Source organism: Doryrhamphus excisus, chromosome 3 (assembly GCF_030265055.1).
Source record: "Doryrhamphus excisus isolate RoL2022-K1 chromosome 3, RoL_Dexc_1.0, whole genome shotgun sequence".
NCBI lineage: Eukaryota > Metazoa > Chordata > Actinopteri > Syngnathiformes > Syngnathidae > Doryrhamphus > Doryrhamphus excisus.
In genome coordinates, this window is record NC_080468.1 from 15,979,533 (window position 1) to 16,006,882 (window position 27,350).

The 27,350-nt window shown below is 44.7% G+C and overlaps 2 protein-coding genes across 3 annotated transcripts; one reads left to right on the forward strand and one right to left on the reverse strand.

Annotated features, from left to right (window-relative positions):
• Positions 1 to 1,024: 1,024 nt before the first annotated feature.
• Positions 1,025 to 10,658, reverse strand: LOC131125758 (rho GTPase-activating protein SYDE1). The gene is made up of 14 exons (XM_058067599.1): positions 10,278 to 10,658; positions 8,203 to 8,420; positions 7,684 to 8,074; positions 7,136 to 7,426; positions 6,912 to 7,074; positions 5,531 to 5,694; positions 5,363 to 5,443; positions 5,181 to 5,269; positions 3,417 to 3,554; positions 3,219 to 3,345; positions 2,977 to 3,143; positions 2,661 to 2,898; positions 2,357 to 2,590; positions 1,025 to 1,707 (listed from the first exon to the last, which is right to left on the reverse strand). Exons 1-14 carry the CDS (start codon positions 10,363 to 10,365, stop codon positions 1,520 to 1,522), a joined length of 2,577 nt encoding a protein of 858 aa, XP_057923582.1. The 5' UTR covers positions 10,366 to 10,658; the 3' UTR covers positions 1,025 to 1,519.
• LOC131125759 (transcription factor COE3-like) lies at positions 10,593 to 25,604 on the forward strand. Of its 2 annotated transcripts, none has more exons than XM_058067601.1 (16): positions 10,593 to 11,039; positions 14,245 to 14,401; positions 14,515 to 14,578; positions 14,653 to 14,708; positions 16,364 to 16,437; positions 16,567 to 16,635; positions 17,230 to 17,311; positions 17,453 to 17,570; positions 20,498 to 20,631; positions 20,712 to 20,838; positions 20,926 to 21,014; positions 21,617 to 21,682; positions 22,021 to 22,183; positions 22,249 to 22,434; positions 22,629 to 22,793; positions 25,244 to 25,604. In XM_058067601.1, the coding sequence occupies exons 1-16, from the start codon at positions 10,804 to 10,806 to the stop codon at positions 25,273 to 25,275; spliced, it is 1,818 nt and encodes a 605-aa protein (XP_057923584.1). In that variant the 5' UTR covers positions 10,593 to 10,803; the 3' UTR covers positions 25,276 to 25,604. The 2 variants fall into 2 exon arrangements, with proteins under 2 accessions (XP_057923584.1, XP_057923585.1); XM_058067602.1 differs by having other exon boundaries at positions 10,616 to 13,418.
• The last annotated feature ends 1,746 nt before the right edge of the window (positions 25,605 to 27,350 follow it).

The following is a 27,350-nucleotide window of genomic DNA, read 5'->3' on the forward strand; positions in this document are numbered from 1 at the left end:
CTATAGTATGACTATTGCAGATTATGCAAATTATAAACAGTATGATCTATGAATGTGACAAGATATAATAACACTTTGCCAATACCAGTAGTCCCAGTACGGAGTGATGAATGTTACATCTTCAGGGCTCGACAATAACGATGTACCGATGGCCCGGGGCAAGTTAAAACAAAATTGGGGCAAGTAAATCCAATCAGTGATATTCTCGTCGGGCAAGTGCACTTTGGCATTCCATACTGCCAAGAGTTTTTTTTTTAAAGCGGTTCTTGGTAGGTGTTGGTAAAACACGGACTGCGTAATTCCCGTGGTAATTTGCAAACCAATCCTTGCAAATCTTGAAATGGACCAATCAGAATCGTTTATTTAGACCGCGGTCCACAGTCCGCGTTTTACCCACACCCGTTCTTGTTCGCGATCAACCAATCAGCGATGGTTTGACTATGAAAACATCTATCATGGCGTCCCTGCCAACATGATCTAATTCTTCAACAACTTCTGAAGGAAAACAGCAAAAAGTGATGAACCAGTGCCTCCTAAACAAGTATTTTATTAGCGGCAGCAAATCAAATGATGGCACAGGTGAGTGAATCACATTGCCGTGACAATTTGAAGTGGTCACAATGAAACTCCACCGATTTAGATCCAATAAATCCAAATCCAAAATTTTGCACCAGCTACAAAATCTAGCGATTCCATTTCTCTGTGTATTTTTCTCACCTTTGTTTCACAAATTATTTGACCATTGAGCATTTTTTTTCTGGATTAAAAACACTTAACTATTCTATAATGTTTCATTGTGGTGCACAACTTCTAAATATCACTGCTTACTACGACTACGATGTGTAAGGTAGTATGTAGTAAATGAGATGATATCATTATGGCAGTCTTTTCATTTTACATGGGGCAAGTTCGGGCAAGTAATTCTCACCCTAAGGATTCCCCATGGGTAAGTCATTTTTGTTTTTAATGTAGAGCCCTGCATCTTGGGTCTTCATAATGTGGACATTTTATGAGCCATTCCACTCCATTTTTAGAGAAAGTGATTTTATTTTTATTTAAGACTGGCGAGCTGCTGTGCATCATTTTGGTTACAAAAACAAGTGCATTCTGAAGTTGTGCAAAACATAATAGTGACAAAAAAACAAACAAAAACAAAGCGTGCTCAGTTTGGAGCATCAGTCACAAATTGGTACCATGAACAGTGATCAGCATCACTGAGGGACACGAACCGGAAGTAAAAGACGAGGTGTCGCTATGGAAACCATACTGTTTTTAATACAACTGTACTTAGTACTTTAGCTCCACTTGAACGTTCAAACATTCCAAATAAGTGCTGGAAAATACTATGAAACAAAATTTTAACAGAGTGCAGTTTTCTTCACGTCAACAAAGAGTGAAAGTATGGCTTGAGCAGTGCAAAAGGTCAAAAGTCAAATAGTTTGCACATGGACATCGTGTCAGTGACCCTCATGCGTCGTCGTCTGACATAGTTTGGTTTCAGCCTCCTCCTCATCGTCATCTACAGACAGATGTTAATCTGTTTGGCTAGCTGTCGGTCCAGGTCGTGAATCAGACTGTCAAAGTCCTTCAGGCTGAGTCGGCAGGTAAACGGAGCGTCGAAATCCATGACGTCATCCACAAAGAGAGTTCTGCTTCCCGTTGGAAACCATGGCTCTTTCTTTGCTTCGTCAACTTCATGGTCGCTACCTACAACGATAAGAACAGGAGCACAAGAGCTAAGTCATCTTTTACTTTGAAACCTGGAACAAAGATCACTCAGACAGGAAGTGCTGCTTCAACCTTGGCCTCCCAGCAGATGCAGAGACCATCCCAGACCATTTAGGAGACATCGTCTGTAGAGCCTTCCCTGAAGTCTCCTACAGGTCAGGCATGCCCTGAAGGCATCACAACCTGATGAACGAGCCAAAACTCATTTCGGCCACTTGTACCCGTGATCCGTGTCCGCTACGACACAAAGCTCATGAGCACAGGTGACAGTCGGAACCAAGATCGACCCTAAGCTCCCTGTCTTCGGGCGAGAGGCGGGGTACACCCTGGACTGGTCGCCAGCCAATCACAGGGCACATATAGACAAACAACCATTCACACTCACATTCATACCTATGGACAATTTGGAGTGGCTAATTAACCTAGCATGTTTTTGGAATGTGGGAGGAAACCGGAGTACCCGGAGAAAACCCACGCATGCACGGGGGAGAACATGCAAACTCCACACAGAGATGGCCGAGGGTGGAATTGAACCCTGGTCTCCTAGCTGAGAGGTCTGCGCGCTAACCACTAGACCGCCTAGTTTAAAGAAACTACCAGAGTCAAACCATCACGCCTGATCATTTACCTTCATCGCTCTCACTTCCTGCCACCTCATCATAATCAGCTTCCTGTCCGGGAACAAGATCTTGCCCACAGACGCTCCAGTCGCCAGCATAGCGGTTAACCGGAGGCGGACTGTCGAGGCGCGCCACGCCATCTCGACCCCGACGTGATACCACCGCTTCCTCCTGTTGGCGCTTCAGGCTTGAATGTGCCAGCAAGACGTCAGGGTCGTCTGACGGGATTCGGTTCGTTGGCACTGAGGAACAACGCGTGGCGACAAAGTCAAGTCCTGGTCGGGTTAAAGATAAAACACACCCTCATCTCACCTGGCCACAGCTGCAGCAGGTAGTGCAAGGCCTCGATGTGGAGTTTGAAATCGACGGCGTTGGCTAAATCCTCTCCATGACGTCCCTTTGCTCCTCCTCGACCTCCTCTCCAGTCCTCCTGCGTTTGTTTAAGGAGTACCGGACCAAAGCAGACTGCCAGGTTTTGGTGAGTCATCCTGTTAGACGAGCTGAAGTACGCGACCAGGCTGAGGTGGTCCAGCAGGTGGGACAAAGTGGCCTAAAAAGAACGAAACGAAAACAAAGCCGTGACCTTTTCTTCATCTTGTGGGAAAATCCCTGTGCCGGTCTTCCTCACCCTCTCCGGTGCCGGCAAACAGGACAGAAGCTCCACCGTGCTCCGAGATAAGTGGAAGTCGGGGGCGGCAGGAGGGGGTTGCAGCGTCATAGCTTCCTTCACCACCTCGTATAAAGTGGAAGTGATGAGTGGAGACGGCAGCTCCCGTAGGTAGTCTTTCAGTATGCCTGCCCAGAAACAATTATTTGGTCTGAGTAGAAGTCCTCATCAGACATGGATCGCTTTTCACGACGTGCACTCACCGGTGAGAACGTTGATGTCAGGATAGAGATCCTCACCCAGGCACACGTCTGAGGTGTTCCTCTCAAAGCAATCCCTCAGCTCCTTCTTCACCGCCGCAGAACCACAAAGTCTGTATAGACCCACAACCTGACCGCAGTCCCAAGAGCACGGTTGATATTTGGAGCACGGTTCATTCCTCGTGTTGAAACACAGATTACCTTCAATCCTCGCCGTTCGATCTCTGCCACCGTCTTCTGGATGATCAGAGGAACCGGAGAGGATGATCCTTCTTCCTCCACCAGACGGCGCAGTTCGACCCCAAACACGTTAGCAGGTACTGCTGATGTTCTGTCCAACTGTGGGAAAGTTCCAGATCAATACAGTAAACCTCGGATATATCGGACTCGGATATATCGGAAATTCGCTCACAACGGACAGATAAAAAAAGAACCGATTTTTCTGTAATGCATTTCCAATAAAAATTCATTGCATATATCGGATTTTTTATAATGGATTTCGCCTATTTCGGACAAAATCTCCAGTCCCGTTCCATTGCATTTCCATTAAATTTCCCTCGCATATATCGGATGGCCGCATCGTGGCGCTCCGATTCGCCGAATCGTGACAGGCCGCTATACGACTATGGAGGACCAAAACTGCCAAAATAATAAATAAATAAATAAATAAATGTGGAAATAAAAACAAAAATGAAAAAATATATACATAAATAAATAAATAAAAGCAAAAATAAATACAAAAATAAAAAAGAAGATTCAAAAATTAAAAATAAATACAAAAATAAATGTAGAAATAAATACAAAAATAAATATATAAATAGAATTACATATCAATAAATAAATAAAAGCACTCTGCTCTCATATGTATTTATTTCATGCTGCAGACAATGTCAGCTTGAAATGCAGAAGGAAAAACTATTCAAATGAGGGTGGCGGTCCTAAGTGTGTCTTGGGTTGAACTGTTCGCCTATTGGTTGATCGACATGTGAGTGCGAAAATCGACTAGGTATGCCTGCAAACGGCCACAGCAAGAGGAAGTATACAGGGAGAAAAGTATACATTTACCGGGACAATAATGGCGAAATATCTGCTAGCAAACGGAGATCCCTGGAGATTGCAGCCATATTTACCGCCATTGAGAGTGGTGTGGTGACTTCCTCTTGCTGTGGCCGTTTGCAGGCATACCTAGTCGATTTTCGCACTCGCATGTCGATCAACCAATAGGCGAACAGTTCAACCCAAGACACACTTAGGACCGCCCCCTCATTTGAATAGTTTTTCCTTCTGCATTTCAAGCTGACATTGGCTGCAGCATGAAATAAATACATATGAGAGCAGAGTGCTTTTATTTATTTATTGATATGTAATTCTATTTATATATTTATTTTTGTATTTATTTCTACATTTATTTTTGTATTTATTTTTAATTTTTGAATCTTGTTTTTTATTTTAGTATTTATTTTTGCTTTTATTTATTTATTTATGTATATATATATATATTTTTTGTTTTTATTTCCATTTATATTTTTTTTGTATTTTTTTTTCATTTTTGTTTTTATTTTCACTTTTATTTATTTATTATTTTGGCAGTTTTGATCCTCCATATACGATGTCATTTGCAGCGTTGCCTGCGCGTCCAGGTACATTGGAAACATAGTCAAGGAAGTGCCTTTTTATAACGGATCAAATCCGATTTACGCATATACCGGATATAAATCCGATATATGCGTAAAACGGACATTTTCCGGTATACGCATATAACGGATTTCGCTTATATCGGACAAAACCAGTGGGAACAATTGAATCCGATATATCCGAGCTTTACTGTACATGAAAAGTCTCTCTGCAGTCTTAGGCATCTTCGACTTGATTTTTGGTGGTTTGATCTTTCATTTGACATTTGCATGTCGACACTTAAGCCGTTCCATCATCACCGCGTCACTAACTTTAGTACTAGACCAGTACCTGCATATCCCATTGCTCCTGCAGAAACAGTTTGATGTAAAGGAGGCCTCTCGGTTCCAACTTCACACAAAGTTGTTGACTGCGACTTCCTGATGCACACGCATGAATAAAATCATTACCATCAAGCGCCGTCAACGCTTGTCGTGTTCAATCACTGATCAAGTGGTTTTGGTGTACCGGACCTTTAAAGAGAGGCGGGATAGCGACTCCTCCCAGACAGCAAACCCTGTTCCTGGTTTGGTTGGACTCTGGGTGACTTCTTGCTGCGTGGTGATTGGTCAAATGAAGACCAAGTCACATAACACAAAAAAGTCCAAGTGGAAGCAGTGCAATGTGACGGCAGGTTTTACCTGGCGTTAAAACCACCACGCGTAGTTGCCACGCCCTCTCCAGCTCCAGGTGGAAGGTGTGGTTCAATGAGAGGGTGTGGCCTTGCAGGGCGAGGAGGGCGGTCCTGGCCCGAGTGATTCCGTCAATCTGGATGACGAGAAAAATCTCTTTGCTTTCATCTGACCTGAGTACACAAGAAGGAGGAAGCCATTCAAAATCAAGCTGTCAATCATCACATCTTGATTTCCAGTACAAATCGAATCAATGAATTTGTTTCATTTGACGTCACTATGATCCATATCCAGATCCATCCATCCATTTTCCTCCGCTTATCCGGGTCCGGGTCGCGGGGGCAGCAATCTTAGTAGGGAAGCCCAGACTTCCCAGTCCCTGGCCACTTCTTCCAGCTCCACCGGGAGGACACCAAGGCGTTCCCAGGCCAGCTGTGAGACATAATCCCTCCAGTGTGTCCTTGGTCTGCCCCGGGGCCTTTTCCCGGCTGGGCATGCCCGGAACACCTCACCAGGGAGGCGTCCGGGAGGCATCTGGATTTTTTCAGATCATTCCCATTCCAAAAATATCCAAACCTACAGTACCTGTGTGAAAAAGTGATGCCCCCCTAAAGCTAATTGGTTAATAACAAACGTTTGATTGCAGTTGTTAAGCGTTGGGCCCACCTTAGCAGCAACAACTGCAATCAAACATTTGTGATAACTTGCAATGAGTCTCTCAATTTTGCACCGTTTTTCAAAATACATGAATAAATCACGCTGTGGCTGCACGGTAGTCGAGTGGTTAGCGCGCAGATCTCACAGCTAGGAGACCCGAGTTCAATCCCACACTCTGTGTGGAGTTTACATGTTCTCCCCGTGCATGCGTGGGTTTTTTTCCGGGTACTCCGGTTTCTTCCCACATTCCAAAAACATGCTAGGTTAATTAGCGACTCCAAATTGTCCATAGGTATGAATGTGAGTGTGAATGGTTGTTTGTCTATATGTGCCCTGTGATTGGCTGGCCACCAGTCCAGGGTGCACCCCCGCGACCCTCTGAGGATAAGCGGTAGAAAATGAATGAATGAATAAAATTTCCCTTCGATGCGTAACACGGCGAAATGCGTCTTCACTATGGTAAAAACATATAAATACGTCTATGGAGGAAAAAGAAAAGGAAGCAAGAGAGCCAAGGCCAAAGTTGATATTAATACTATTTTTGTCACCTATCTGAAAACGCTGTAGATTTTTCTTGAAATATATGTCATTACAAAATATCAAAGCGGCATTTTTCACTTTGTGGCCCCCCATGGAAAAGGTTTGGACACCCCTGATGAGGATAAGCGGTAGAAAATACATGAATAAATCATGCTGTTTCATGGTAGAATATCAAGATATTTAGTGTTCTTACCTCGTTGATTTCATCTGGTCCAGGCCCAGGAGGTGAACCGTCAGTAAACCTGTCATACGCTGACAGTTTCGTGGAGGCTCAGCGTCCATGTACAGCTGGAATGTAGCCATCTCGCTCGCTTGCCGAGGCAGTAGCTCTGGTGAGTCTCCATCGCTGAGATAACCTAAAGACAACGGTGACATTATAGAACCTTCTAGAACATGTGATGGAAATGACTCCTTTACCTCCTTTATCGGCGGAGCGTCCTCTGGAGGACCTCCTCAGCGGCAAAACAGGAGGAGCGGAGCTATCCAGGTGATATCGACTGATGACATTCCGGTCTGACGCGTTCTTGTTGCCGGTTTTATCCGCTCCGCCTGCTCTGTCGATTTCTTGTCGCACGCGGGAGGAACGAAGACTGATTTTGCGTCTGAGCTCAGGAAGTTTCTTCATCTTCAGGGAGAGTTTCCTCACTGTGCCAGGAGACCTCAGTCTGTCAATCACACCCCCTTTTTTATGGAGGGCGGAGTTGGAGTCTGGAAGAAAGAAACACTGAGATACTTTTCCATTTACGCGTTCATTTTCTTCCTGGGGGGAAGCTGACTTTGTACACCCTGGACTGGTTGCCAGCACATCCAGGCAACCCTGAACACTCTACTACAGCTTATGGACTGGGAGGAACCAAGCGTGGAAAAAAAAACAAGCCAAGATCCAAACACAATCTTGTGAGACAGACCACATGCTGATAACGCCCAGATCCACACAAACTGTTTACGGTTTTTCGTCTTCTTACCTGTGCCGTCTGCTGTAACGTCCTCAGCGTGAAGGTTGATTCCGTCCGACGGGCAAGCATCTCGACAAGCTCTATCTGAGCTATCGATTCCGGTCTCAGCAGGACCCGGTCTTTCTGCTTCCGCTCGCCCGGGGTCCCTCCTCGTCCACACATCCTGTTTTTTTGGCAGTCCACATATATCTTCCTCCTCTGGAATCGGGTTGTACCATATATTGCTGCCGCTTTCCCGATTCCGCCTGCAGACCTGCTCTGACGTGTCGGATTTTCCCGACGACAGAACCCAGTCTCGACTGCTGCGATCCAAGCTCTGCAGGTAGGCACGCCGGCCGGAGAGCTTGGTGCTCATTGGCATGTTTGGATGCACGGAAACGACTGCTGGCTGGGAGGCCTCCTGAGGTGTTGAAGGGCACAAGATGTTAGTGTTCTTGGCGTGAAAGAAGACTCTGAGATCTATCGATCTGGAAGACTAGAAAACGACATCAACGTATCAAAGTAGTCGTAGTTTGCTGGAGGTATTACCTTCTCCTGTGGTTGCCTCTGAGCCTGCTTCTGTCCCAGTGTACAAACGGACTTTCTGTCCCCATCCCAGTTTTGTGATGTCGCCTCCGAGCCTTGCCACACCCACTGCGACTTCTTAGATGTGATAAGGTTTAGCAAAGCGGGGTCCGAGTCTGCTACAGTCTTTCTGGGTACAGGATCAAAAGGGTTCTGCGGGACATCTGACTGGAGGGGAACGTCTGCGGGAACAGAAGCAGGAGGAGCCGTGGTTGAGTTCTTACAAAAACACAGCGACCTTTTTGTACGTTTCAATAACGCTGCCCTTCAGCAGAAAGACATGTAGTTCAATGCTGTCGGGAATCCAACCACAGTCCAGAATCCTTGACCACAGGCGAGAATCACTTGTTTTTTCTACCTTCTGTAACCTTTGTGTGCTGGTCTTGAACCCTTCCCACGTTGGGAATGCTTTTCTCCAGCGATACCTTTTTTTATAAAACAGCATATGAATGTATATTGTGTTCTGCATCCTGATTGGCTAAGAGACTGTAGACCAGGGGTCTCGAACACGCGGCCCCCGCCTTGATATGAAAGTTTAATGTCAGTGCGGCCCGCTCAAGTTTGATATGGATGCTGTATGGTATCATGTACCCGGAAAAAATTATTACGTTTGATTAATGTTCATGTTAAAGGTTAAATAACTGTTAATAGTTATCCTCCCTATCTGTGTGGAAGTGGTAAGTTTTTGGCTATTTAAGTTTAAAGGAAATAACTTGAAGGCTACCGTTTAGGTCGCTAGCTCTCTAGTTTGCAAGTTAGCATGTGTCTCAAGACCCTGCAGTTGCGCAATATGTTGTAAATAAAGAGTATAAATGTGACTATAGTCGTGTTTTGTCATGTCTACAGGGCTCTAATAATGCTTTGTTCATTTTAATCTGAAAAAAATTTATTTGTCTACCCACCAACTATATGTGGTTTCTTAAGTTTTTATTATTTGCTGTTTTATTATTATTATTATATTTATTTATTACTGATTGATAGATTTTCTTTATTCTTGATTTGTTTATTTATTTTTCATCATTTTTTGTGCAGAAAAATAAAAATTAAGATATTTGAGAACAGTGGAATGTTTTATCAGAGCTTTTCTTGTAGAAAATCGGAACCAAAGCACTGAAAAAGTTTGTATATTTTTCTGTTTTTAATAAATACGTTTTTTGGGGGGGGGGTTGGAAAACCTGATGTGGCCCAGTCTCACCCAGACCCATGTAGTGCACATGTAATACAGTATTATGTCATTGTATCCCTCGTTTAGCACGGTTAACTGGCTCTGTGATAAGTGAATTTTCGCAAAGTAAGGTTCCTTATTTCTACATGGTTTCGTTTTGTACTTGGAGCATAGAAAACCCGTTTCAGGCTTTCTAAATACATTTACAATACATTACTGACACCTAGTGGCCAGTGTTTACCACTACATATCATTACAACGTCTTTGAATGCATCTTATGAGTATATGACTTGTTTTTTACCTCACTTCATTCTTGAAAATGCTTCATTTAGGCAAAAAAAAAAATACATACAATTGTAGTGTGAAGGGATTTCAGCATATAGTATTCAGTGTATAGTGTATGTAATAAGTAATATAGGTCATTAATATAAGTGTCTTATTGAGAGCGGGAGGGGTGAGGAGGGGGGGTGCAGGGTCAATATACAGCTGTGTGTTTGTCCATCAATAAACTCTCTGTTTCATGCATGGAACACACTGCTGCTATTCACTATTCATCACTGTGATACACACACACACACACACACTTAACCCTTTTCAGAGATATAAAGGAGAGGAAAAGACAGACAAAAGGTGACAGTTGACCCAGGTCTAAGAAAGTGTCAAAACAAGTTAGCATAAAAGTCATGGATGCCTCCAATGCAGAGTAATAGCCTGCGGAGACACTTGTAGAAGAGCAAGACAGCAAAGTGGCGACTGAACAGGATTAAAGATGGCTGGAGAAAGAAAGACTAGTCATGTGGTCACTAAAGACCGCGAAAGTCACAAGTCAGACCGGAGAAGTTGAGCGGCGATGCGCCTGTTCCCCTATGCTCACCGTCGCTGACTTGGGGCTCACACTTCCTGCGGGATTTGTTCTTGCCTCGCAGCCGCGAGAAGGTCCTCTTGAGCAGGGGCTGGGCCATGATGGTGGGACCTCCGTCTGCTGCTGCTGCTCCCCCCCCGGCAGCCCGGAGCTGCCTGCAAGTCTCGGAGAGTAGTTCCTTCACTCCTTCATGATGTTGTCTCACACGTCGTCTATCAAGCCTTCAGAGCTGCTGGGCAGGAAATGAATTCCAAACATTCTTTCCCAAACTCCCCCCTCCTCCATTTCCTCCTCCTGCTGTCCTCGGTACACAGCTGCGGGAGGGGGGGAGGTACCGGAGGCTCCTGGGAATTGCAGTCTGGATTTTGTTCATAGGTATAAAGGAAAGTGTTTACTTCCTTATTTTAGACCACGAGAACATGCACTGAACCTGCGCGTGACACGTGCATTGAGAGGGGTTAGATCACGTGACTTGTGAAGTCCTACAGCTAGCCAAAACTATGCTAAAGTGACATTTTAATGACGTTCTAACAGCAATATGTGTTTACTCACACCAAATGTGACAATTTACTTTACTTTTGAGAGAAGAGGCGCTCAAATGCTTACTTTTCAAGCTGCGTCCTTTCATGACAACAAAAACCTTCTTTTTAAGGCGCTTCTGACCCCCCCTCCTCGTAGCTGGGTGAGCCCGCCCTGTGATTACGCAGGCTTCGCCACACATCTCCAAGTCCACTTCTACCAACCATCCATCAGTCAGCTACCGACGCAGGACGTGTAAGTTTGATCATTTCATTTTTATTTGACGAATTGTCAAACTAAATACGATGTTGTAATGTACCGTTAGCACGGTGGCTAACATAGCTAGCTATGCTAGTTTGTGTCCTTCAGTCCCACTCCTCCCCGTCATGTTGTTTTATGGCATTTATTATATTGGACAAGTGCAGAGTTCCAGTGTAAAAAGTGGAAAAACTATACAACAGTCCTTCTTTGAGAAACATACTGTCACAAACACAAACAACGACGTGTTCCCGGTAGTTTTTCTAACTAAGAGACTCATTTGAGACTCATAATTGATTTGGCGAAAAGTGTTACATTTATAAATAAGTACATTATTAATAAAACGTTTTTGTCGTACTGCTGCCACCCGCCAGTAAACAATATAAAATTGAAGTAAAACGAATCTGTCATTATTAAACGCCTTCTAAAACGTCTTCTGAACCGCAGCCATCTTTGGTCATGACGTCATCACATGTCGTCAAACTGCTGAACCTGTAATAGAAGGTGAAAACTGCGCTTTGTCCACTAGGTGGAGACAAAGTCCACAAAACAGCAGCATTCATCGCGCTTAGGCAAACAGTTACGAATATGCCTAACCTTCATGTTATGCTGCATTCCGGTTAAATTTGACAAATGCAACATTTTAGTCAAAAGCATTGAACTCCTTGCTTCGTATATTATGAATAGATGTGCGGATGGATTAGAAATTAGAGGAGGAGGAAGTGTCAGAAGTTGAAAAGGACATGCATGGAATATAATCCAGACCCATAAAGAACTGATAGGGAGGAATCCACTACCAGGGGGGAATTTATTCTGCATTCTAATGAGAGGAGGGCAACATCTGAAACCGAGTATGGTGAAAAAAAAATAAACAAAAGTTTAAATGTACGTAATAATAAGTGAATAATAATGGAAGAAAATAGAAAAGAAAAAAGAATGTACTTTCCATCGGTAATTATTTAATGGTGTTATTTAAAGTTTTATCATATGAACTTTTTCTCTACTTCATCTCGGTTCTTTCAATAATAGACTGCTTGTCGTTCTCACCATAGTCCACTAGAGGGCGCAAAACTTGTTGTTGAAGCTGACATTTTTTATTCGGAGTCGTTTCCTGCTGCAGCCTTGGAGAATCACCAACAATAATGAAAAAGGACGAAACAATGAAAAGATGAAACTATGCAAAAAATAATGAAAATGTAAGCAAATAAAAACAATGTGGAAATCATGAGAACACAATGAAAAACAATAAATAGTGTTTAGAAATAATGAAAAACATTAAAAGCAATAAAGAAACAATGAAAAAACTATTATAAATAATTACAAAACCATGACAAATAAATATATTTTTTTAAAACACTGAGGAGATGGAAAAACAATGACAGATATCATGAAGAAATAATGCAAAATAATTTAAAAGCAAAAAGGAAATAATGACAAACACAAAAGAAGTAGTGAAAAAACAATAAAACAATGTTAAATGTTAAAACAATGACAAAATAATGCAAATGCAATGAAAAACACTGAAAAATATTTTTGTTAAAAACTTTAGAAAAATGTGAAAACAATGGAAAACAATGATAAAATAATGCAAACAATGAAACTGATGAAGCAACAATGCAAAAACATGAAAAAAAAAACATGTCTTAGGGGTCATAAGCCGACTTGCTGCATGAACATCAGTGAGACAGTGGGGGGGTGGAGGGGGGGCCGGCCTCTCTCTCTCATTGGTTGACTCGAGTGTGCCCCCACCCTCTCCCTTTTCTCTCTCTCCATCGCTCACTTCTCCTTATAAGGACAGGCTCCGCCCCAATGTGATGTCGTCAGACTCGTGGGGTTTTGGGGTTTTGGCGTCCAGTCCTGGGGGGCCGCAGGGCTGAGAGTTCTTTCCCTTCTCGTCATTGCTCCATCCTCTTCCTCGCCTTCCTCGCGTTGTCTTCAGGGACAAAAAAATAAATCCTTTCCTTTCGTTGAATTTGTTTTCCTTTTTTTTTTATAAAAAAAATTCACAATTAAACTTGTGAAATATCCCCCTCCCCCGATGGTCGTTTAAACCTGAAAATAAAACCGCAATAAAAGTCTATTTTTTTCCTGCGTATTTGCGTCGTCTCGTACCAATTTTTCAAACTCGCAGAAAAGAAGAAGTTGAAAACACGCATCGCCTTTTCTTTTTCCCGACGGACATCTTTCTTCTTCTTCTTTCTTTTTTGATTTTTTTTTTTTGTCTGGCGGCACGGACGAGCTCGGGTCTTCGGGGATGTTCGGGATTCAAGACGGCCTCCCACGGGGGTCCACGGCCAGCCTGAAGGAGGAGCCGCTGGCGGTTCGCTCCTGGATGCACTCGAGCGGCGTGCTGGATGCCAACACGGCGGCTCAGAGGTAAAATCCTGCAGCCCCTCCCGAGGGATTGTGGGACATGAAGTCCCAACGGACATCAGGAAGATTCTTTGCTTCATTTGGGAAGACAACTAGAATCAAGCAAGTGGGAAATTTGACTAAAACTTCCAAAATAATACTGCAAAATGTAGTATTTATTTGATCCTTGTACTTTAAACATATCAATCTTTTATTAATATTATTATTAAGATTAACATTCTGGCAAATGTAATTATTGCCATTAATACGGAAATAGACTACAATAATAAAGATTAGGATTATTTTGTGTCATTTTCATTGTTTTACAAACAAAATAATGAAATAGTACAAATCATATTTCTCATCTTTTCATTTAGTGCAGCCAAATAAATTATATTTCTTTTTCTGCATTTCTATTTGTAATATGTACATATTGACCCCCCCCCTCCATTCACATTCCACTGTAGTTATTGTATTTGATTGTATCATTTTCTTTTGGCTTTGTCATTTTTATCATAATGTTTCCATTCATAAATCTAATCTTTAGAAAATAAACCATTTATTTCACAAAAATCCAATTGTAATCCAGCATATTTGAAATAAATATTGTTTTTGTGAAATTCATTTCATAGATTCATTTGTTTATTACAGTTCTATCATATTATAGCATTTTATTCATATTATTTGATCATGATTAGGGTATTATTACTATTATTTAGTATTTGAAAACTTGTTTTTACATTTTTAGTAACATTATTATGGTCTTTGGTGGACAACAAAATGATATGCAAATTGTTCTGCAAATATATATATATATATATATATATGTGTGTGTGTGTGTGTGTGTCAGCGGGGTGGGGTTAGCGCGAGCCCACTTTGAGAAGCAGCCCCCGTCCAATCTGAGAAAGTCCAACTTCTTCCACTTTGTGCTGGCGCTCTACGACCGCCAGGGTCAGCCGGTGGAGATCGAACGCACGGCCTACGTGGACTTTGTGGAGAAGGAGAAGGTCAGGATCGGGCGCTCAAACACACCTGGACCACTCATCCTGGACCTGCCGGGAAGCCGAAGCAGGACTGCTGACTCGTGTGTTTTTTTTTTTGTTTTTTTTGTTTGTTTCAGGAGCCCACGGCAGAAAAAAGCAACAATGGGATTCATTACAAGCTGCAGCTTCTGTACAGTAACGGTATGTTTGATTTCCTCATCTGCTCAGCCAGTAGTTAGTGCTTTAAATGTGTGTGTGTGTGTGTGTGTGTGCAGGTGTCAGAACCGAACAGGACCTCTACATCCGACTCATTGATTCTATGACCAAACAGGTGAGATATTTAATTTTTGATCAATGGGTCGATTTAGTACCCGGGTAACACTCTTTGGGACTCTTCGACTCTCAGACCCTCTTCCACTCGGGCCTTGCCAGCAGTGGAAGGCGACAGGCAGAGGTGCCGTCCCCCCTTCCCCCGGCTCAGTGCCTGTATGTTAGGGTGGTCTCCCGCCACCCGGTTGCTGTTTGCGCCAAACACAGCAGATTTATTTAGAGCAGGGGTCTCAAACACGCGGCCCACAGGCCACTAGTCTGAGGCCCCCGCCTTGATATGAAAGTTTAATGTTTGATATGGATGCTGTATGGTATCATGTACCCCGAAAAAAATTATTACGTTTGAATAATGTTCATGTTAAAGGTTAAATAACTGTTAATAGTTATCCTCCCTATCCGTGTGGAAGTGGTAAGTTTTGGGCTATTTAAGTTTAAAGGAAATAACTTGAAGGCTACCGTTTAGGTCGCTAGCTCTCTAGTTTGCGAGTTAGCATGTGTCTCAAGACCCTGCAGTTGCGCAATATGTTGTAAATAAAAAGAGTATAAATGTGACTATAGTCGTGTTTTGTCATGTCTACAGGGCTCTAATAATGCTTTGTTCATTTTAATCTGAAAAAAATCATTTGTCTACCCACCAACTATATGTGGTTTCTTAAGTTTTTATTATTTGCTGTTTTATTATTATTATTATATTTATTTATTACTGATTGATTGATTTTCTTTATTCTTCATTTGTTTATTTATTTTTCATTTTATTTTGTGTAGAAAAATAAAAAGTAAGATATTTGAGAACAGTGGAATGTTTTATCAGAGCTTTTCTTGTAGAAAATTGGAACCAAAGCAAAGTTTTTTTTTTAGTTTTTAATAAATGCATTTTTTTTGGGGGGGGAAAACCTGATGCGGCCCAGTCCCGAGCTCCAGTGGCCCCCAAGTAAATTGAGTTTGAGACCCGTGGTTTAGAGGAAGTACTGAGGAGTTCTCCCCTGGGGGAGACTTCAATACTCACATTGGCAGCCACATATTGAGACCCCCCCTCTTTGGACACCACATCACATTCAAGCAGAAGAGTGTCCACATGTTGTATCGTATGGCTCACGGTCATACGTCCTAGATATCTGGGTGAATACAGGGGGGGGGGGGGGGGGACCTGGCAGGCCCCAAACACATTGTGAGGGTCTGTCGGGAATGTTTTGGCAGAGTCTCCCGTCAGATCGAGTTTCCTCTGGGAGAGCTCGATCTGAGCTTGTGGCTCTCAGGTGGTCGTCGCCTGGCGTGGCGGTAATCCCAGAAACCGTTGGTGAACATCAAAGGCGAGGGACGCCGTCACGCTGAAAGGTAGTGCTATCAAGTCTTTGAGACTCGAGGGACTCCAGAAGCTAGCAGACCGAGTGGCGGTCACCAAGGCAGAAACTGGTGGGAGGAGTTTATCTCAATTGGTGGGTTCCTCTTATCTCTTTTACTAAAGAACAGAAACACGGAGAAACAAACCTTTTTAATCTAATGAAAGGCAGACGTCTAATCTTTCTTTTAGGTCGGTTCCATGATTACGGTCTAAAATGGCCGCCACTGATGGAGTTTACATGAAATCTAAATATTGTTTGCACATTTTTCGAGTTGAAGATGAGTTAGGAGTGTGTGTGTGTGTGTGTGTCTCAGGCAATCATCTATGAAGGTCAAGACAAGAATCCAGAGATGTGCCGAGTTCTGCTGACCCATGAGATCATGTGCAGGTAACACACACACACACACACATATATATATATGTTATATATACTATGACACAGTGCCGGTGTGTAATTGTGTGATCAAACTTTTAAAATGGAGTCGACAACAATTCATCTTCACGTTTGCGTTGTCAGTCGCTGCTGCGATAAGAAAAGCTGCGGGAACAGAAACGAGACGCCGTCAGACCCCGTCATCATTGACAGGTTACACACACACACACACACACACTCTCAACTTCAGTGTGTGTTTCCACATATTCCCATCTCTGTCACACACACGTCTTAGTGTTGTTGATGATGCACCAAGTTCACAATCGCCATAGCGACCAAACAGTTCGTGCAGCGATGGCTGTCATCATCATCATCATCCACTTTGTGGTACAAAAACATCACGAACAAAGAGTCCAATTCCTGCAGCATTTTTCCTCCTCCTGACTCTTATTGGAATCCCCCTTCCTGCTTGTGTCCCCCCCCCCCCCCCCCCCCCCCGTCCCATGAGGAATCTTCCACTCTTTCCACCTCCCCCTCCTCTTCCTCTCGCAAGCACAGTATTAATCTCATCCTTCCTTCTTTTCCAGGGAATAGGAGCTTTCAGCTTTGCCTTTCTGGGAAAGCTGACATGAAGTTGTTTAGTGGTGAAGTGTTTGTGTACGTGTAGTTTGTGGTGGTAGTAGTACTAGTACTAGTACTAGTACACTGGAGGCTTAGAATTTTGGGATCTTTCGGTTCCTCTATGGTTGAATTCACAGAACGACACATGCAACAACAACACCGTCATGTCCGTCTGTCTGTCTGCAGGTTCTTCCTCAAGTTCTTCCTCAAATGTAACCAGAACTGTCTGAAAAATGCTGGAAACCCACGAGACATGAGGAGGTTCCAGGTGAGGAGGTTCTCACACACACACACACACACACAATGGCAAAACCCGGATCTACCACAACTTCACCATGGCAACCACCGTGATGACCGAGTCACCTTCTCAAACAACAAACCCCCCAAAAAATCAACACTGTGCTCGCAGGTGGTCGTGTCCACCACCGTCAACGTGGACGGCCATGTCCTCGCCGTCTCAGACAACATGTTTGTACACAACAACTCCAAACATGGCCGCCGAGCTCGGCGATTGGACCCGTCTGAAGGTAGGACCGATTCCACCTCCACCGGAGAACCCTGCAAAAACTCATCAGCATGATCTCATCACTCTGAAGAACCTCGTCGTTCAATTAAACCGCCTCATCGTTCAGTGGAACCTCATCACTTCATGGAACTTCATGATTCAGTTCAACCTCCTCATCACACTATGGAACCTCTTCTCTTAGTGGTGCTGCCTCATCGTTCAGTAGAACCTCATCATCATTCAGTGGAACCTCATCATCATTCAGTAGAACCGCTTAACTCAATGGAACCACATCACTCAGTTCAACTTCCTCATTGTTCAGTAGAACCTCATCACTTGGCGGAGCCTTGTCACCATTCAGTAGAACCTCATCACTCAGTTCCACTTTCTCATTGTTCAGTAGAACCTCATCACTTGGCGGAACCTCCTCCTCATTCTGTAGAACCTCATAATTCTGTGGAACCTCAGAACCACCGCTTAACTCAATTGAACATCATCATTCAGAAGAACCTCTTCACTCAGTTCAACTTCTTCATTGTTCAGTAGAACCTCATCACTTGGCGGAACCTTGCCACCATTCAGTAGAACCTCATCATTCATTGGAACCTCATCATTCAGTGGAATCTCATCCTTGAGTAGAACCTCATCACTCAGTCCAACCCCCTCATTGTTCAGTAGAACCTCATCATCATTCAGTGGAACCTCATCATCATTCAGTAGAACCGCTTAACTCAATGGAACCACATCACTCAGTTCAACTTCCTCATTGTTCAGTAGAACCTCATCACTTGGCGGAACCTTGTCACCATTCAGTAGAACCTCATCACTCAGTTCCACTTTCTCATTGTTCAGTAGAACCTCATCACTTGGCGGAACCTCCTCCTCATTCTGTAGAACCTCATAATTCTGTGGAACCTCAGAACCACCGCTTAACTCAATTGAACATCATCATTCAGAAGAACCTCTTCACTCAGTTCAACTTTGTTCAGTAGAACCTCATCACTTGGCGGAACCTTGCCACCATTCAGTAGAACCTCATCATTCATTGGAACCTCATCATTCAGTGGAATCTCATCCTTGAGTAGAACCTCATCACTCAGTCCAACCCCCTCATTGTTCAGTAGAACCTCATCACTCAGTTCAACTTGCTCATCGTTGAGTAGAACCTCATCACTTGGCGAAACCTTGTCACCATTCAGTGGAACCTCATCTTTCAGTGGAACCTCATCATTCAGTGGAATTTCGTCATTCAGTAGAACCTCATCACTCAGTCCAACCCCCTCATTGTTCAGTAGAACCTCATCACTCAGTCCAACCCCCTCATCGTTCAGTAGAACCTCATCACTTGGTGGAACCTTGTCACCTTTCAGTAGAACCTCATCATTCAGTGGAATTTTGTCATTCAGTAGAACCTCATCACTCAGTCCAACCCCCTCATTGTTCAGTAGAACCTCATCACTTGGGGGAACCTTGCCACCATTCAGTGGAACCTCATCATTCAGTGGAACCTCATCACTCAGTCCAACCCCCTCATTGTTCAGTAGAACCTCATCACTCAGTTCAACTTGCTCATCGTTCAGTAGAACATCATTACTTGGCGGAACTTTGTCACCATTCAGTGGAACCTCATCTTTCAGTGGAATTTCATCATTCAGTAGAACCTCATGACTCAGTCCAACCCCCTCATTGTTCAGTAGAACCTCATCACTCAGTCCAACCCCCTCATTGTTCAGTAGAACCTCATCACTCAGTCCAACCCCCTCATTGTTCAGTAGAACCTCATTACTCAGTTCAACTTGCTCGTCGTTCAGTAGAACATCACTCATCACTTGGCGGAATCTTGTCACCATTCAGTGGAACCTCATCATTCAGTGGAACCTCATCACTCAGTCCAACCCCCTCATTGTTCAGTGGAACCTCATCACTCAGTTCAACTTGCTCATCGTTGAGTAGAACCTCATCACTTGGCAGAACCTTGTCACCATTTGGTGGAACCTCATTTTTCAGTGGAATTTCATCATTCAGTGGAACCTCATCACTCAGTCCAACCCTCTCATTGTTCAGTAGAACCTCATCACTTGACGGAACCTTGCCACCATTCAGTGGAACCTCATCATTCAGTGGAACCTCATCACTCAGTCCAACAACCTCATTGTTCAGTAGAACCTCACCACTCAATGCAACCTCATCATTAAGTAGAGCACCACCACTCGGTGGAACCTCATGACTTTCGTGGAACCTCCTCCCCATTGAGTAAAACCTCAACGCTGAGTAGAAGCACCTACTTTAATTTGCTCCTTGAAAAAGAATCCCCCCCCCCTGAATTGCGGCTAAGAAGAGCTAAAGCCTCGCCATCCCTGGAGAGAAATGGGTGTGTGCGTGCGCGTGTGTGTCTCCTTGCTGGCCGTTGGACCCCTTTTTTAATAGCCATCCTAATTAAAGATGGTAACCATGGAGACCCCCCCCCCCCCCCATAAAGTCTGGTGCGTTGGAGTGTTTCTTCCGTGTGCGGCAACACTCCAGTTTGCTCGTAAAAATGGAGTCTTAAAGATGAAAGTTTGATATGCGGCAGCCTCAGGTCTCCAACTTGATGCTCATCTTCCTTTATGGAACGGAGGAACGGAGGTCAGGTGCTGTAATGTCATCTTAAATTGTGACACAGGATCATGTCCCTCTCTCTCACACACACACACACACACACACACTTTCATTTCACGTTATAATTAATCTGCAGCAGCTCTTGGAAGAAGAGCGAGAGGTAGTCATTATCAGTTAAGTGTGTGTGTGTGTGTGTTGAATGTGGACAAAAGCCACAACCTAATTAAATCATTTCACTATGTGGGAGTGTGTGTGTGTGTGTGTTTTTACGAACATTCCGATTGGATACGTTCAAGTGTAATCAACCAAAGGAAAAAAAAGAGGCGTGAAAGTTGTTCTGATGTCTTCCAGCAGCCACCCCTTGCATCAAAGCCATCAGTCCCAGCGAGGGGTGGACGACGGGCGGGGCCACGGTCATCCTGATTGGGGATAACTTCTTCGACGGCCTTCAGGTGGTGTTCGGGAGCATGCTGGTGTGGAGCGAGGTAACGCACGTGTTGGCGTCGTCTGACTGACGTGTGTGTGCTGTGCGCTCCAACCAACCTCTCTCTCTTTCTGTGTCCAGCTCATCACCCCCCACGCCATCCGCGTGCAAACCCCGCCCCGCCACATCCCCGGCGTGGTGGAGGTCACGCTGTCCTACAAGTCCAAACACTTCTGCAAGGGGGCGCCGGGACGTTTCATCTACACAGGTACGCCGCCGAGTTCGCCAAAGATGACGTCGCCGAAAGTATTTCGTTTGTTTCAGCTTTATTTTGTTAAACTTCCTCTTTTGTCAGCATTAAATGAGCCCACCATTGATTATGGCTTCCAGAGGTTACAGAAGGTCATTCCTCGCCACCCTGGAGACCCGGAGAGGCTGCCGAAGGTACGCACACACACACACACACACACACACCGACTACTAAGCTGATGACTATCAGGACTCCGAGCAGCCAAGCAGAACACGCCATGATGGAAGAACAATTGTCACTTTCTTTTCTATTTGACATCATTGAGTGTGTATGTGTGCGTGTGTGTGTATGTGTGTTGTCAGCCTTCCTATCTGACATCGTGGCGTGGATGCGTGGGCGTGTGGTGCATGTCTGAGGTCCGGTTCAAGAGTTACGGCCCAACATGTCAATCACATCCTATGCCGGAACACGCCCCCACATTCAACCACAACACACTCGAATTTCTGTCGACAATTACACACGCACACGCAGGTTCTGGTGTGTGCGTTTGTTTGTGTGCGCGTGCATGTGTGTGTGTGTGTGTGTGTGTGTGCAAAGCACATTGGCAAACAGGGACGTGAAACAGTCAAATCAGGAAATGGGCGAGTGCAGTCATCTGGCAAGAAAGGAGATTGGCCGACACACACACACACACACACACACACACATATATATATAAACACACATTTAAAAGTAGCACATGTGTGTGTGAGCGTATGTTTGTGCATTGATGCTGATGTCACTTCCTGCTTCACAGGAAGTGCTCCTGAAACGGGCTGCCGACATGGTGGAGGCGCTGTACGGGATGCCTCACAGCAACCAGGTGACCTTTCCTGCGCACACGCGTGTTGTTCTCATGCAGGAAGTAGCACCAGTTTATTTACTCCATCAATCCCTGCACCACAACACGCAACTGATTTTTTTTTTTTTTTTTTTATGCCCGACACGCTCCCCAAAGCATCTGTTAATCAGCCCAAACACACACACACACAGGCTGGTCTTGTGTGTGTGTGTGTGTGTGTGTGTGTGTGTGTGTGCTGAGGCATCACCTTGAGGAGTGTGTAAACAAAGCAAATCCTACCGTGTGTGTCGGAGGTGAAGAGGTGACCCGTGGAAGTACCGCCAAACAAAAGCTACATGCTAACAAAATCATTTTTGAAGGAGATCATCCTGAAGCGAGCGACAGACATCGCCGAGGCGCTCTACAACGTTCCGCGGAACCACAACCAGATCCCGCCGCTCGGCAACACCGGTTCCCACGCCATGATGGGCGTGAACTCCTTCGGCGGCCAGCTGGCGGTCAACGTCTCCGACGCGCCTCAAGGTCAAAGTTGCGTCTTATAGTATCAGGACCCGACGTTGGAATGACGAGTGTTCTCTTCTCATCAGTCGGCTACAGCCGCAACACCAACAGCGCGTCGCCCAGGGGATACGCCCCCAGCTCCACCCCGCAGCAGAGTAACTATGGCAACAGCATCAGCAGCAACAGTTACGGCAACGCCAGCATGCCCAACCTCGGCGTGACGTCTTCGCCGAGCTTCCTCAACGGATCGTCTGCCAACTCGCCGTACGGCAGTGAGTATCGGCAAACATCTAAGGGGCGGCATGAGTCGGGCGGTAGAGTGGTTGTCGGTTCGATGCCCAGTCCTTGAGCAAGACACTGAGCCCCCTCCCCCCAGTTGATGCTGACCTCTTCCAACCTGGGACTGTGGAAGTCCCAACACAACTGGCTAGCGCCGTCAGTAAACATTGTCTACTTCCTGTCTCAGTTGTGGCATCCAGTCCCACCATGGCGGCCTCCAACTGTAGCTCCGCCCACAGCGTGTTTTCCTTCTCCGCCAGCGTGAAACAGAAGAGCGCCTTCGCCCCTGTGGTCCGACCCGCCTCACCCCCTCCCCCGCCTCCGAACTGCTCGGCCAACAGTGGTTTGCAAGGTGGTCCTCGCACACACACACATACACACACATACACACACACACACACACACACACACGCATGTTTGTTGTGTATAATGTATGTTTTATTCACCACAATCACGATCCGTGTGTGTCATGTCGGAAAGCTTTGTCCCGCCTTAAATATTGATGTTGCACTCTGCCTTTACATTAGACGGGAATCCCTTTTAGCATTTCAGCTAACATTTTAAGACTCTTGCTGTTAGCCTGTCACATAGCATACTAGCATACACACCCCGGCCGGGAGACAGGAAGTATACAACTAACATGAAAAAACATGACATAGAACTTATAGGTTGAATTGCATTTCATTTGAGTGCAGTAAGTATTTGATTCCCTACCAACCTGCAAGCATGGTGACCCCCCCCACGGAGCCCCCATGGAGCCCCCATGGAGCAGTTACGTGTCCATGAAACACACAAATGAGTCCTGTACCTATAAGAAAGTGCTCAGAATCTCAGCTCATTAAAAGACACCTGTCAGGCTAAACACTCCCTTCCATTCAAACCGCCCCCCCCCCCCCCCACACACACACCGTGGGTGGGACCACAGCGCTAAGCTCAGGGACAAGATTGTAGACCTGCACCAAGCTGGAATGGACTACCGTAGCACCCATACCTTTGTAGACCTGTGCACTACTGGAATGGACTACAAAGGACTACAAGAGCACCGTAGAGCCCCACAAGACTGTAGACTTGTACTAGACTGCAATAGACTTGAAGACCAGAATGGACTAAAAAGGTACCAGGAACTTTGCAGACCCACACAGGATCCTGGATAATAGGTAATTAGTAAGAATACAATTTTGGGTGGGTTGTTGGTTTTTTTGCCTTGACTTGTGTGAAAGGATTTGTGTGCTATTTGACACAAAGCTGAATTTAATAGCTTTGATAAGGGGGTGATCAAACTCCTGCCATGGGGGGCCGAGACACTCCAGGTTTCCTTTCCATGTCGGTCACTAAAGCAGGTGATTTTAATGATTAATTTGAGGGGAGGAGCTCGTCAATGAAATCACCTCCTGGAGGGAAAACCTGCAGTCCTTCGGTCTGCTGGTGTAGCAGTCAAGTTGCCAGACGTTCATGTTATGTTTGTGTTGTCAGGACATGAAGCGATCGGTTTTTGTGATCGGCTTTTAAAGGCAATTATCAGCATAAGCCGATTACATGTTTTTTAGCGGAAATCGGTCCATAATATTCGGTGGTCGAGTAATTGGAACATCTCTAACTACAAGACCATCAAAATTGTAGACCTGCGAAAGGCTGGAATGGGCTACAAGTCCGTCAACAAGGTTGTAGACCTACACAAGACTGGAATGGGCTACAAGTCCGTCAACAAGGTTGTAGACCTACACAAGACTGGAATGGCCTACAAGTCTGTCAACAAGATTGTAGACCTGCACATGGCTGTCAACAAGATTGTAGACCTGCACAAGACTGGAATGGGCTACACGTCCATTAACAACATTCCAGACCTGCACAAGACTTGAAGGGGCTACAAGTCCTTCAACAAGATTGTAGACATGCACCAAACTGGAATGGGCTACATGTTCATTCACAACATTCTAGAACTGCACAAGACTGGAATGGCCTACCAGTCTGTCAACAAGATTGTAGACCTACAAAATACTGGACTGGCCTACAAGTCTGTCAACAACATTGTAGACCAGCACAAGACTAGAATGGGCTACAAGTCCATCAACAACATTCTAGACCTGCACAAAACTGGAATGGGCTACACGCCCTTCAACAACATTGTAGACCTGCACAACACTGTCAACAAGATTGTAGACCTGCACAAGACTGGAACGGGCTGCACGTCCATTAACAACATTCCAGACCTGCACAAGACTTGAAGGGGCTACAAGTCCTTCAACAAGATTGTAGACCTGCACCAAACTGGAATGGGCTACATGTTCATTCACAACATCCTAGACCTGCACAAGACTGGAATGGCCTAGAAGTCCATCAACAAGATTTTAGACCTGCACAAAACTGGAATGGGCTACACGTTCATTAACAACATTGTAGACCTCCACAAGACTGGACTGGCCTACAAGTTTGACAACAAGATTGTAGACCTGCACAAGACTGGAATCCACTACAGGACCACAAAGGCTTGGTGAGAAGGAGAGCAATCATAGATAAATGAAAGTAATCCAAGACGACAAGGGAGGAGCTGGTTGATGTCAAGGGAGTTGGGAGCACACTAACCAAAATGATGGACTAGGCGTAGGGTCAACTTACTACATCAACAAGGGATCAAATACTTACTTTGCCACTGAAAGTCTTACATACGAGTAACCGTACTTCAAGAAGAGGGAACTACAGTATTCGTACCAAACGATGAATGCTAATGACGCAGCGTACTCGTCTGCATGCTGCTGACTAACATCTTCCTATTCTGACAAGTCATCCTTTCCACCTCTGCAGCCATGTCGGGCCTCGTCGTACCGCCGATGTAGAAAATGTCCCCCGTTGGAAGACGAGCACGAGAACGAAGGAGGCGTGTCTCCAAATGTCAGTGGGCGGGACCTCAAGCTGCAGCCGACCTATCCGAGCAGTCTAAACATTATTTTAAAAAAAGAGTTGGATTTGACTCCGCCCATGCGTTCTTCATAGGTCATGTGTCGCCGTGTCCGTGTCTGTAAGTCCTGGGTCGCTCTTGCACTTGAACCCGGCTTGTCAATTTTTAACTGTCATTTTTTTATTTTTTAGTGGTGTGTGTGTGTGTGTGTGTGTGGTCACTCAAAGCCGACCCTTCCACCGTTCTGGTTTTAACTGTGGAATTGTGATGTTTATTTAACAAAAGTTGATGTTTTTCTTCACACAAAATAAAAATAAAATTTGTAAAAATGACATATCAAGTTGATTTTTGATTTCTTTTTCATTTACAACATTGACAACATCACGGCTGCACGGTGGTCGAGTGGTTAGTTTGGAGTACGGTAATACTTTGATGGACTATGAAGGAAAATACAGTAATCCCTCGCCAATATATTTCATAATAAATCATTGCTGGCCTATTAATAGCCAATAAATATGCATATTACAGCACAGATTGACGTACTGTTGACGGTTGTTAAGATTAGGACAAGTGGTTAGCGTGCAGGCCACACAGCTCGGAGACCCGAGTTCAATCCCACCCTCGGCCATGTCTGTGTGGAGTTAGTATGTTCTCCCCGTGCATGCGTGGGTTTTCTCCGGGTACTTCGGTTTCCTCCCACATTCCAAAAACATGCTAGGTTAATTAGCGACTCCAAATTGTCCATAGGTATGAATGTGAGTGTGAATGGTTGTTTGTCTATATGTGCCCTGTGATTGGCTGGCCACCAGTCCAGGGTGTACCTGATACATGTTTGTATCAGGTGCACCTTTTGGGTGTTAAGTTGCTATGTGATGAATTTAGTGCCGTTGGTAGTGACGACATCATAACTGTCACTGTACACTGGTATATTTGCACATTTACACATTTGGCACCTAGACCTCACAGCTAGGAGACCCGAGTTCAATCCCACCCTCGGCTATCTCAGTGTGGAGTTTGCATGTTCTCCCCGTGCATGCGTGGGGTTTTTTCTCCGGGTACTCCGGCTTCCTCCCACAAGGCAAACCCAGTGAGGAGAAAGCAACATATAAAATGGATGGATACATTAGTAGAATCCCATAAAATAATTTCCCCAAGACCCTGGTAGTAAAGTCCGCATTGTAAACAATAAGAGGCAGAAATCCAAATAGATGGATGTCCTCCATTAGTGCTGTTCAATTAGGCCTCATATTGATCATATTTTCTCTTAATTAACCAATCGGCTTGTGATGTGCCCTCATTATAGAAAGATCTTTAGTATCAATTGTCCCGCCTGCAACCTTTAAAGTTTGGTAGTTGAAGAAAGAACAGGTGAACTTCTTGTTCAAGCGTGTAAAGCCATGACGTTGTGTACGTTCTACAAGACGGGAATCAAGTAAATGGTTGGTGTATACATGACATAAATATTTGGTGTATGATATCAATATTTGGTGTAGTAGCACTACAGATATTCATTCATTCATTCATTTTTCTACCGCTTTTCCTCACGAGGGTCGCGTGGGGTTGCTGGAGCCTATCCCAGCTGTCTTGGGGCGAGAGGCGGGGTCCACCCTGGACTGGTGGCCAGCCAATCACAGGGCACATATAGACAAACAACCATTCACACTCACATTCATACCTATGGACAATTTGGAGTCGCTAATTAACCTAGCATGTTTTTGGAATGTGGGAGGAAACCGGAGTACCCGGAGAAAAAAACCCACGCATGCACGGGGAGAACATGCTAACTCCACACAGAGATGGCCGAGGGTGGAATTGAACTTGGGTCTCCTAGCTGTGAGGTCTAGGTGCCAAATGTGTAAATGTGCAAATATACCAGTGTACAGTGACAGTTATGATGTCGTCACTACCAACAGCACTAAATTCATCACATAGCAACTTAACACCCAAAAGGTGCACCTGATACAAACATGTATCAGGTACACCCTGGACTGGTGGCCAGCCAATCACAGGGCA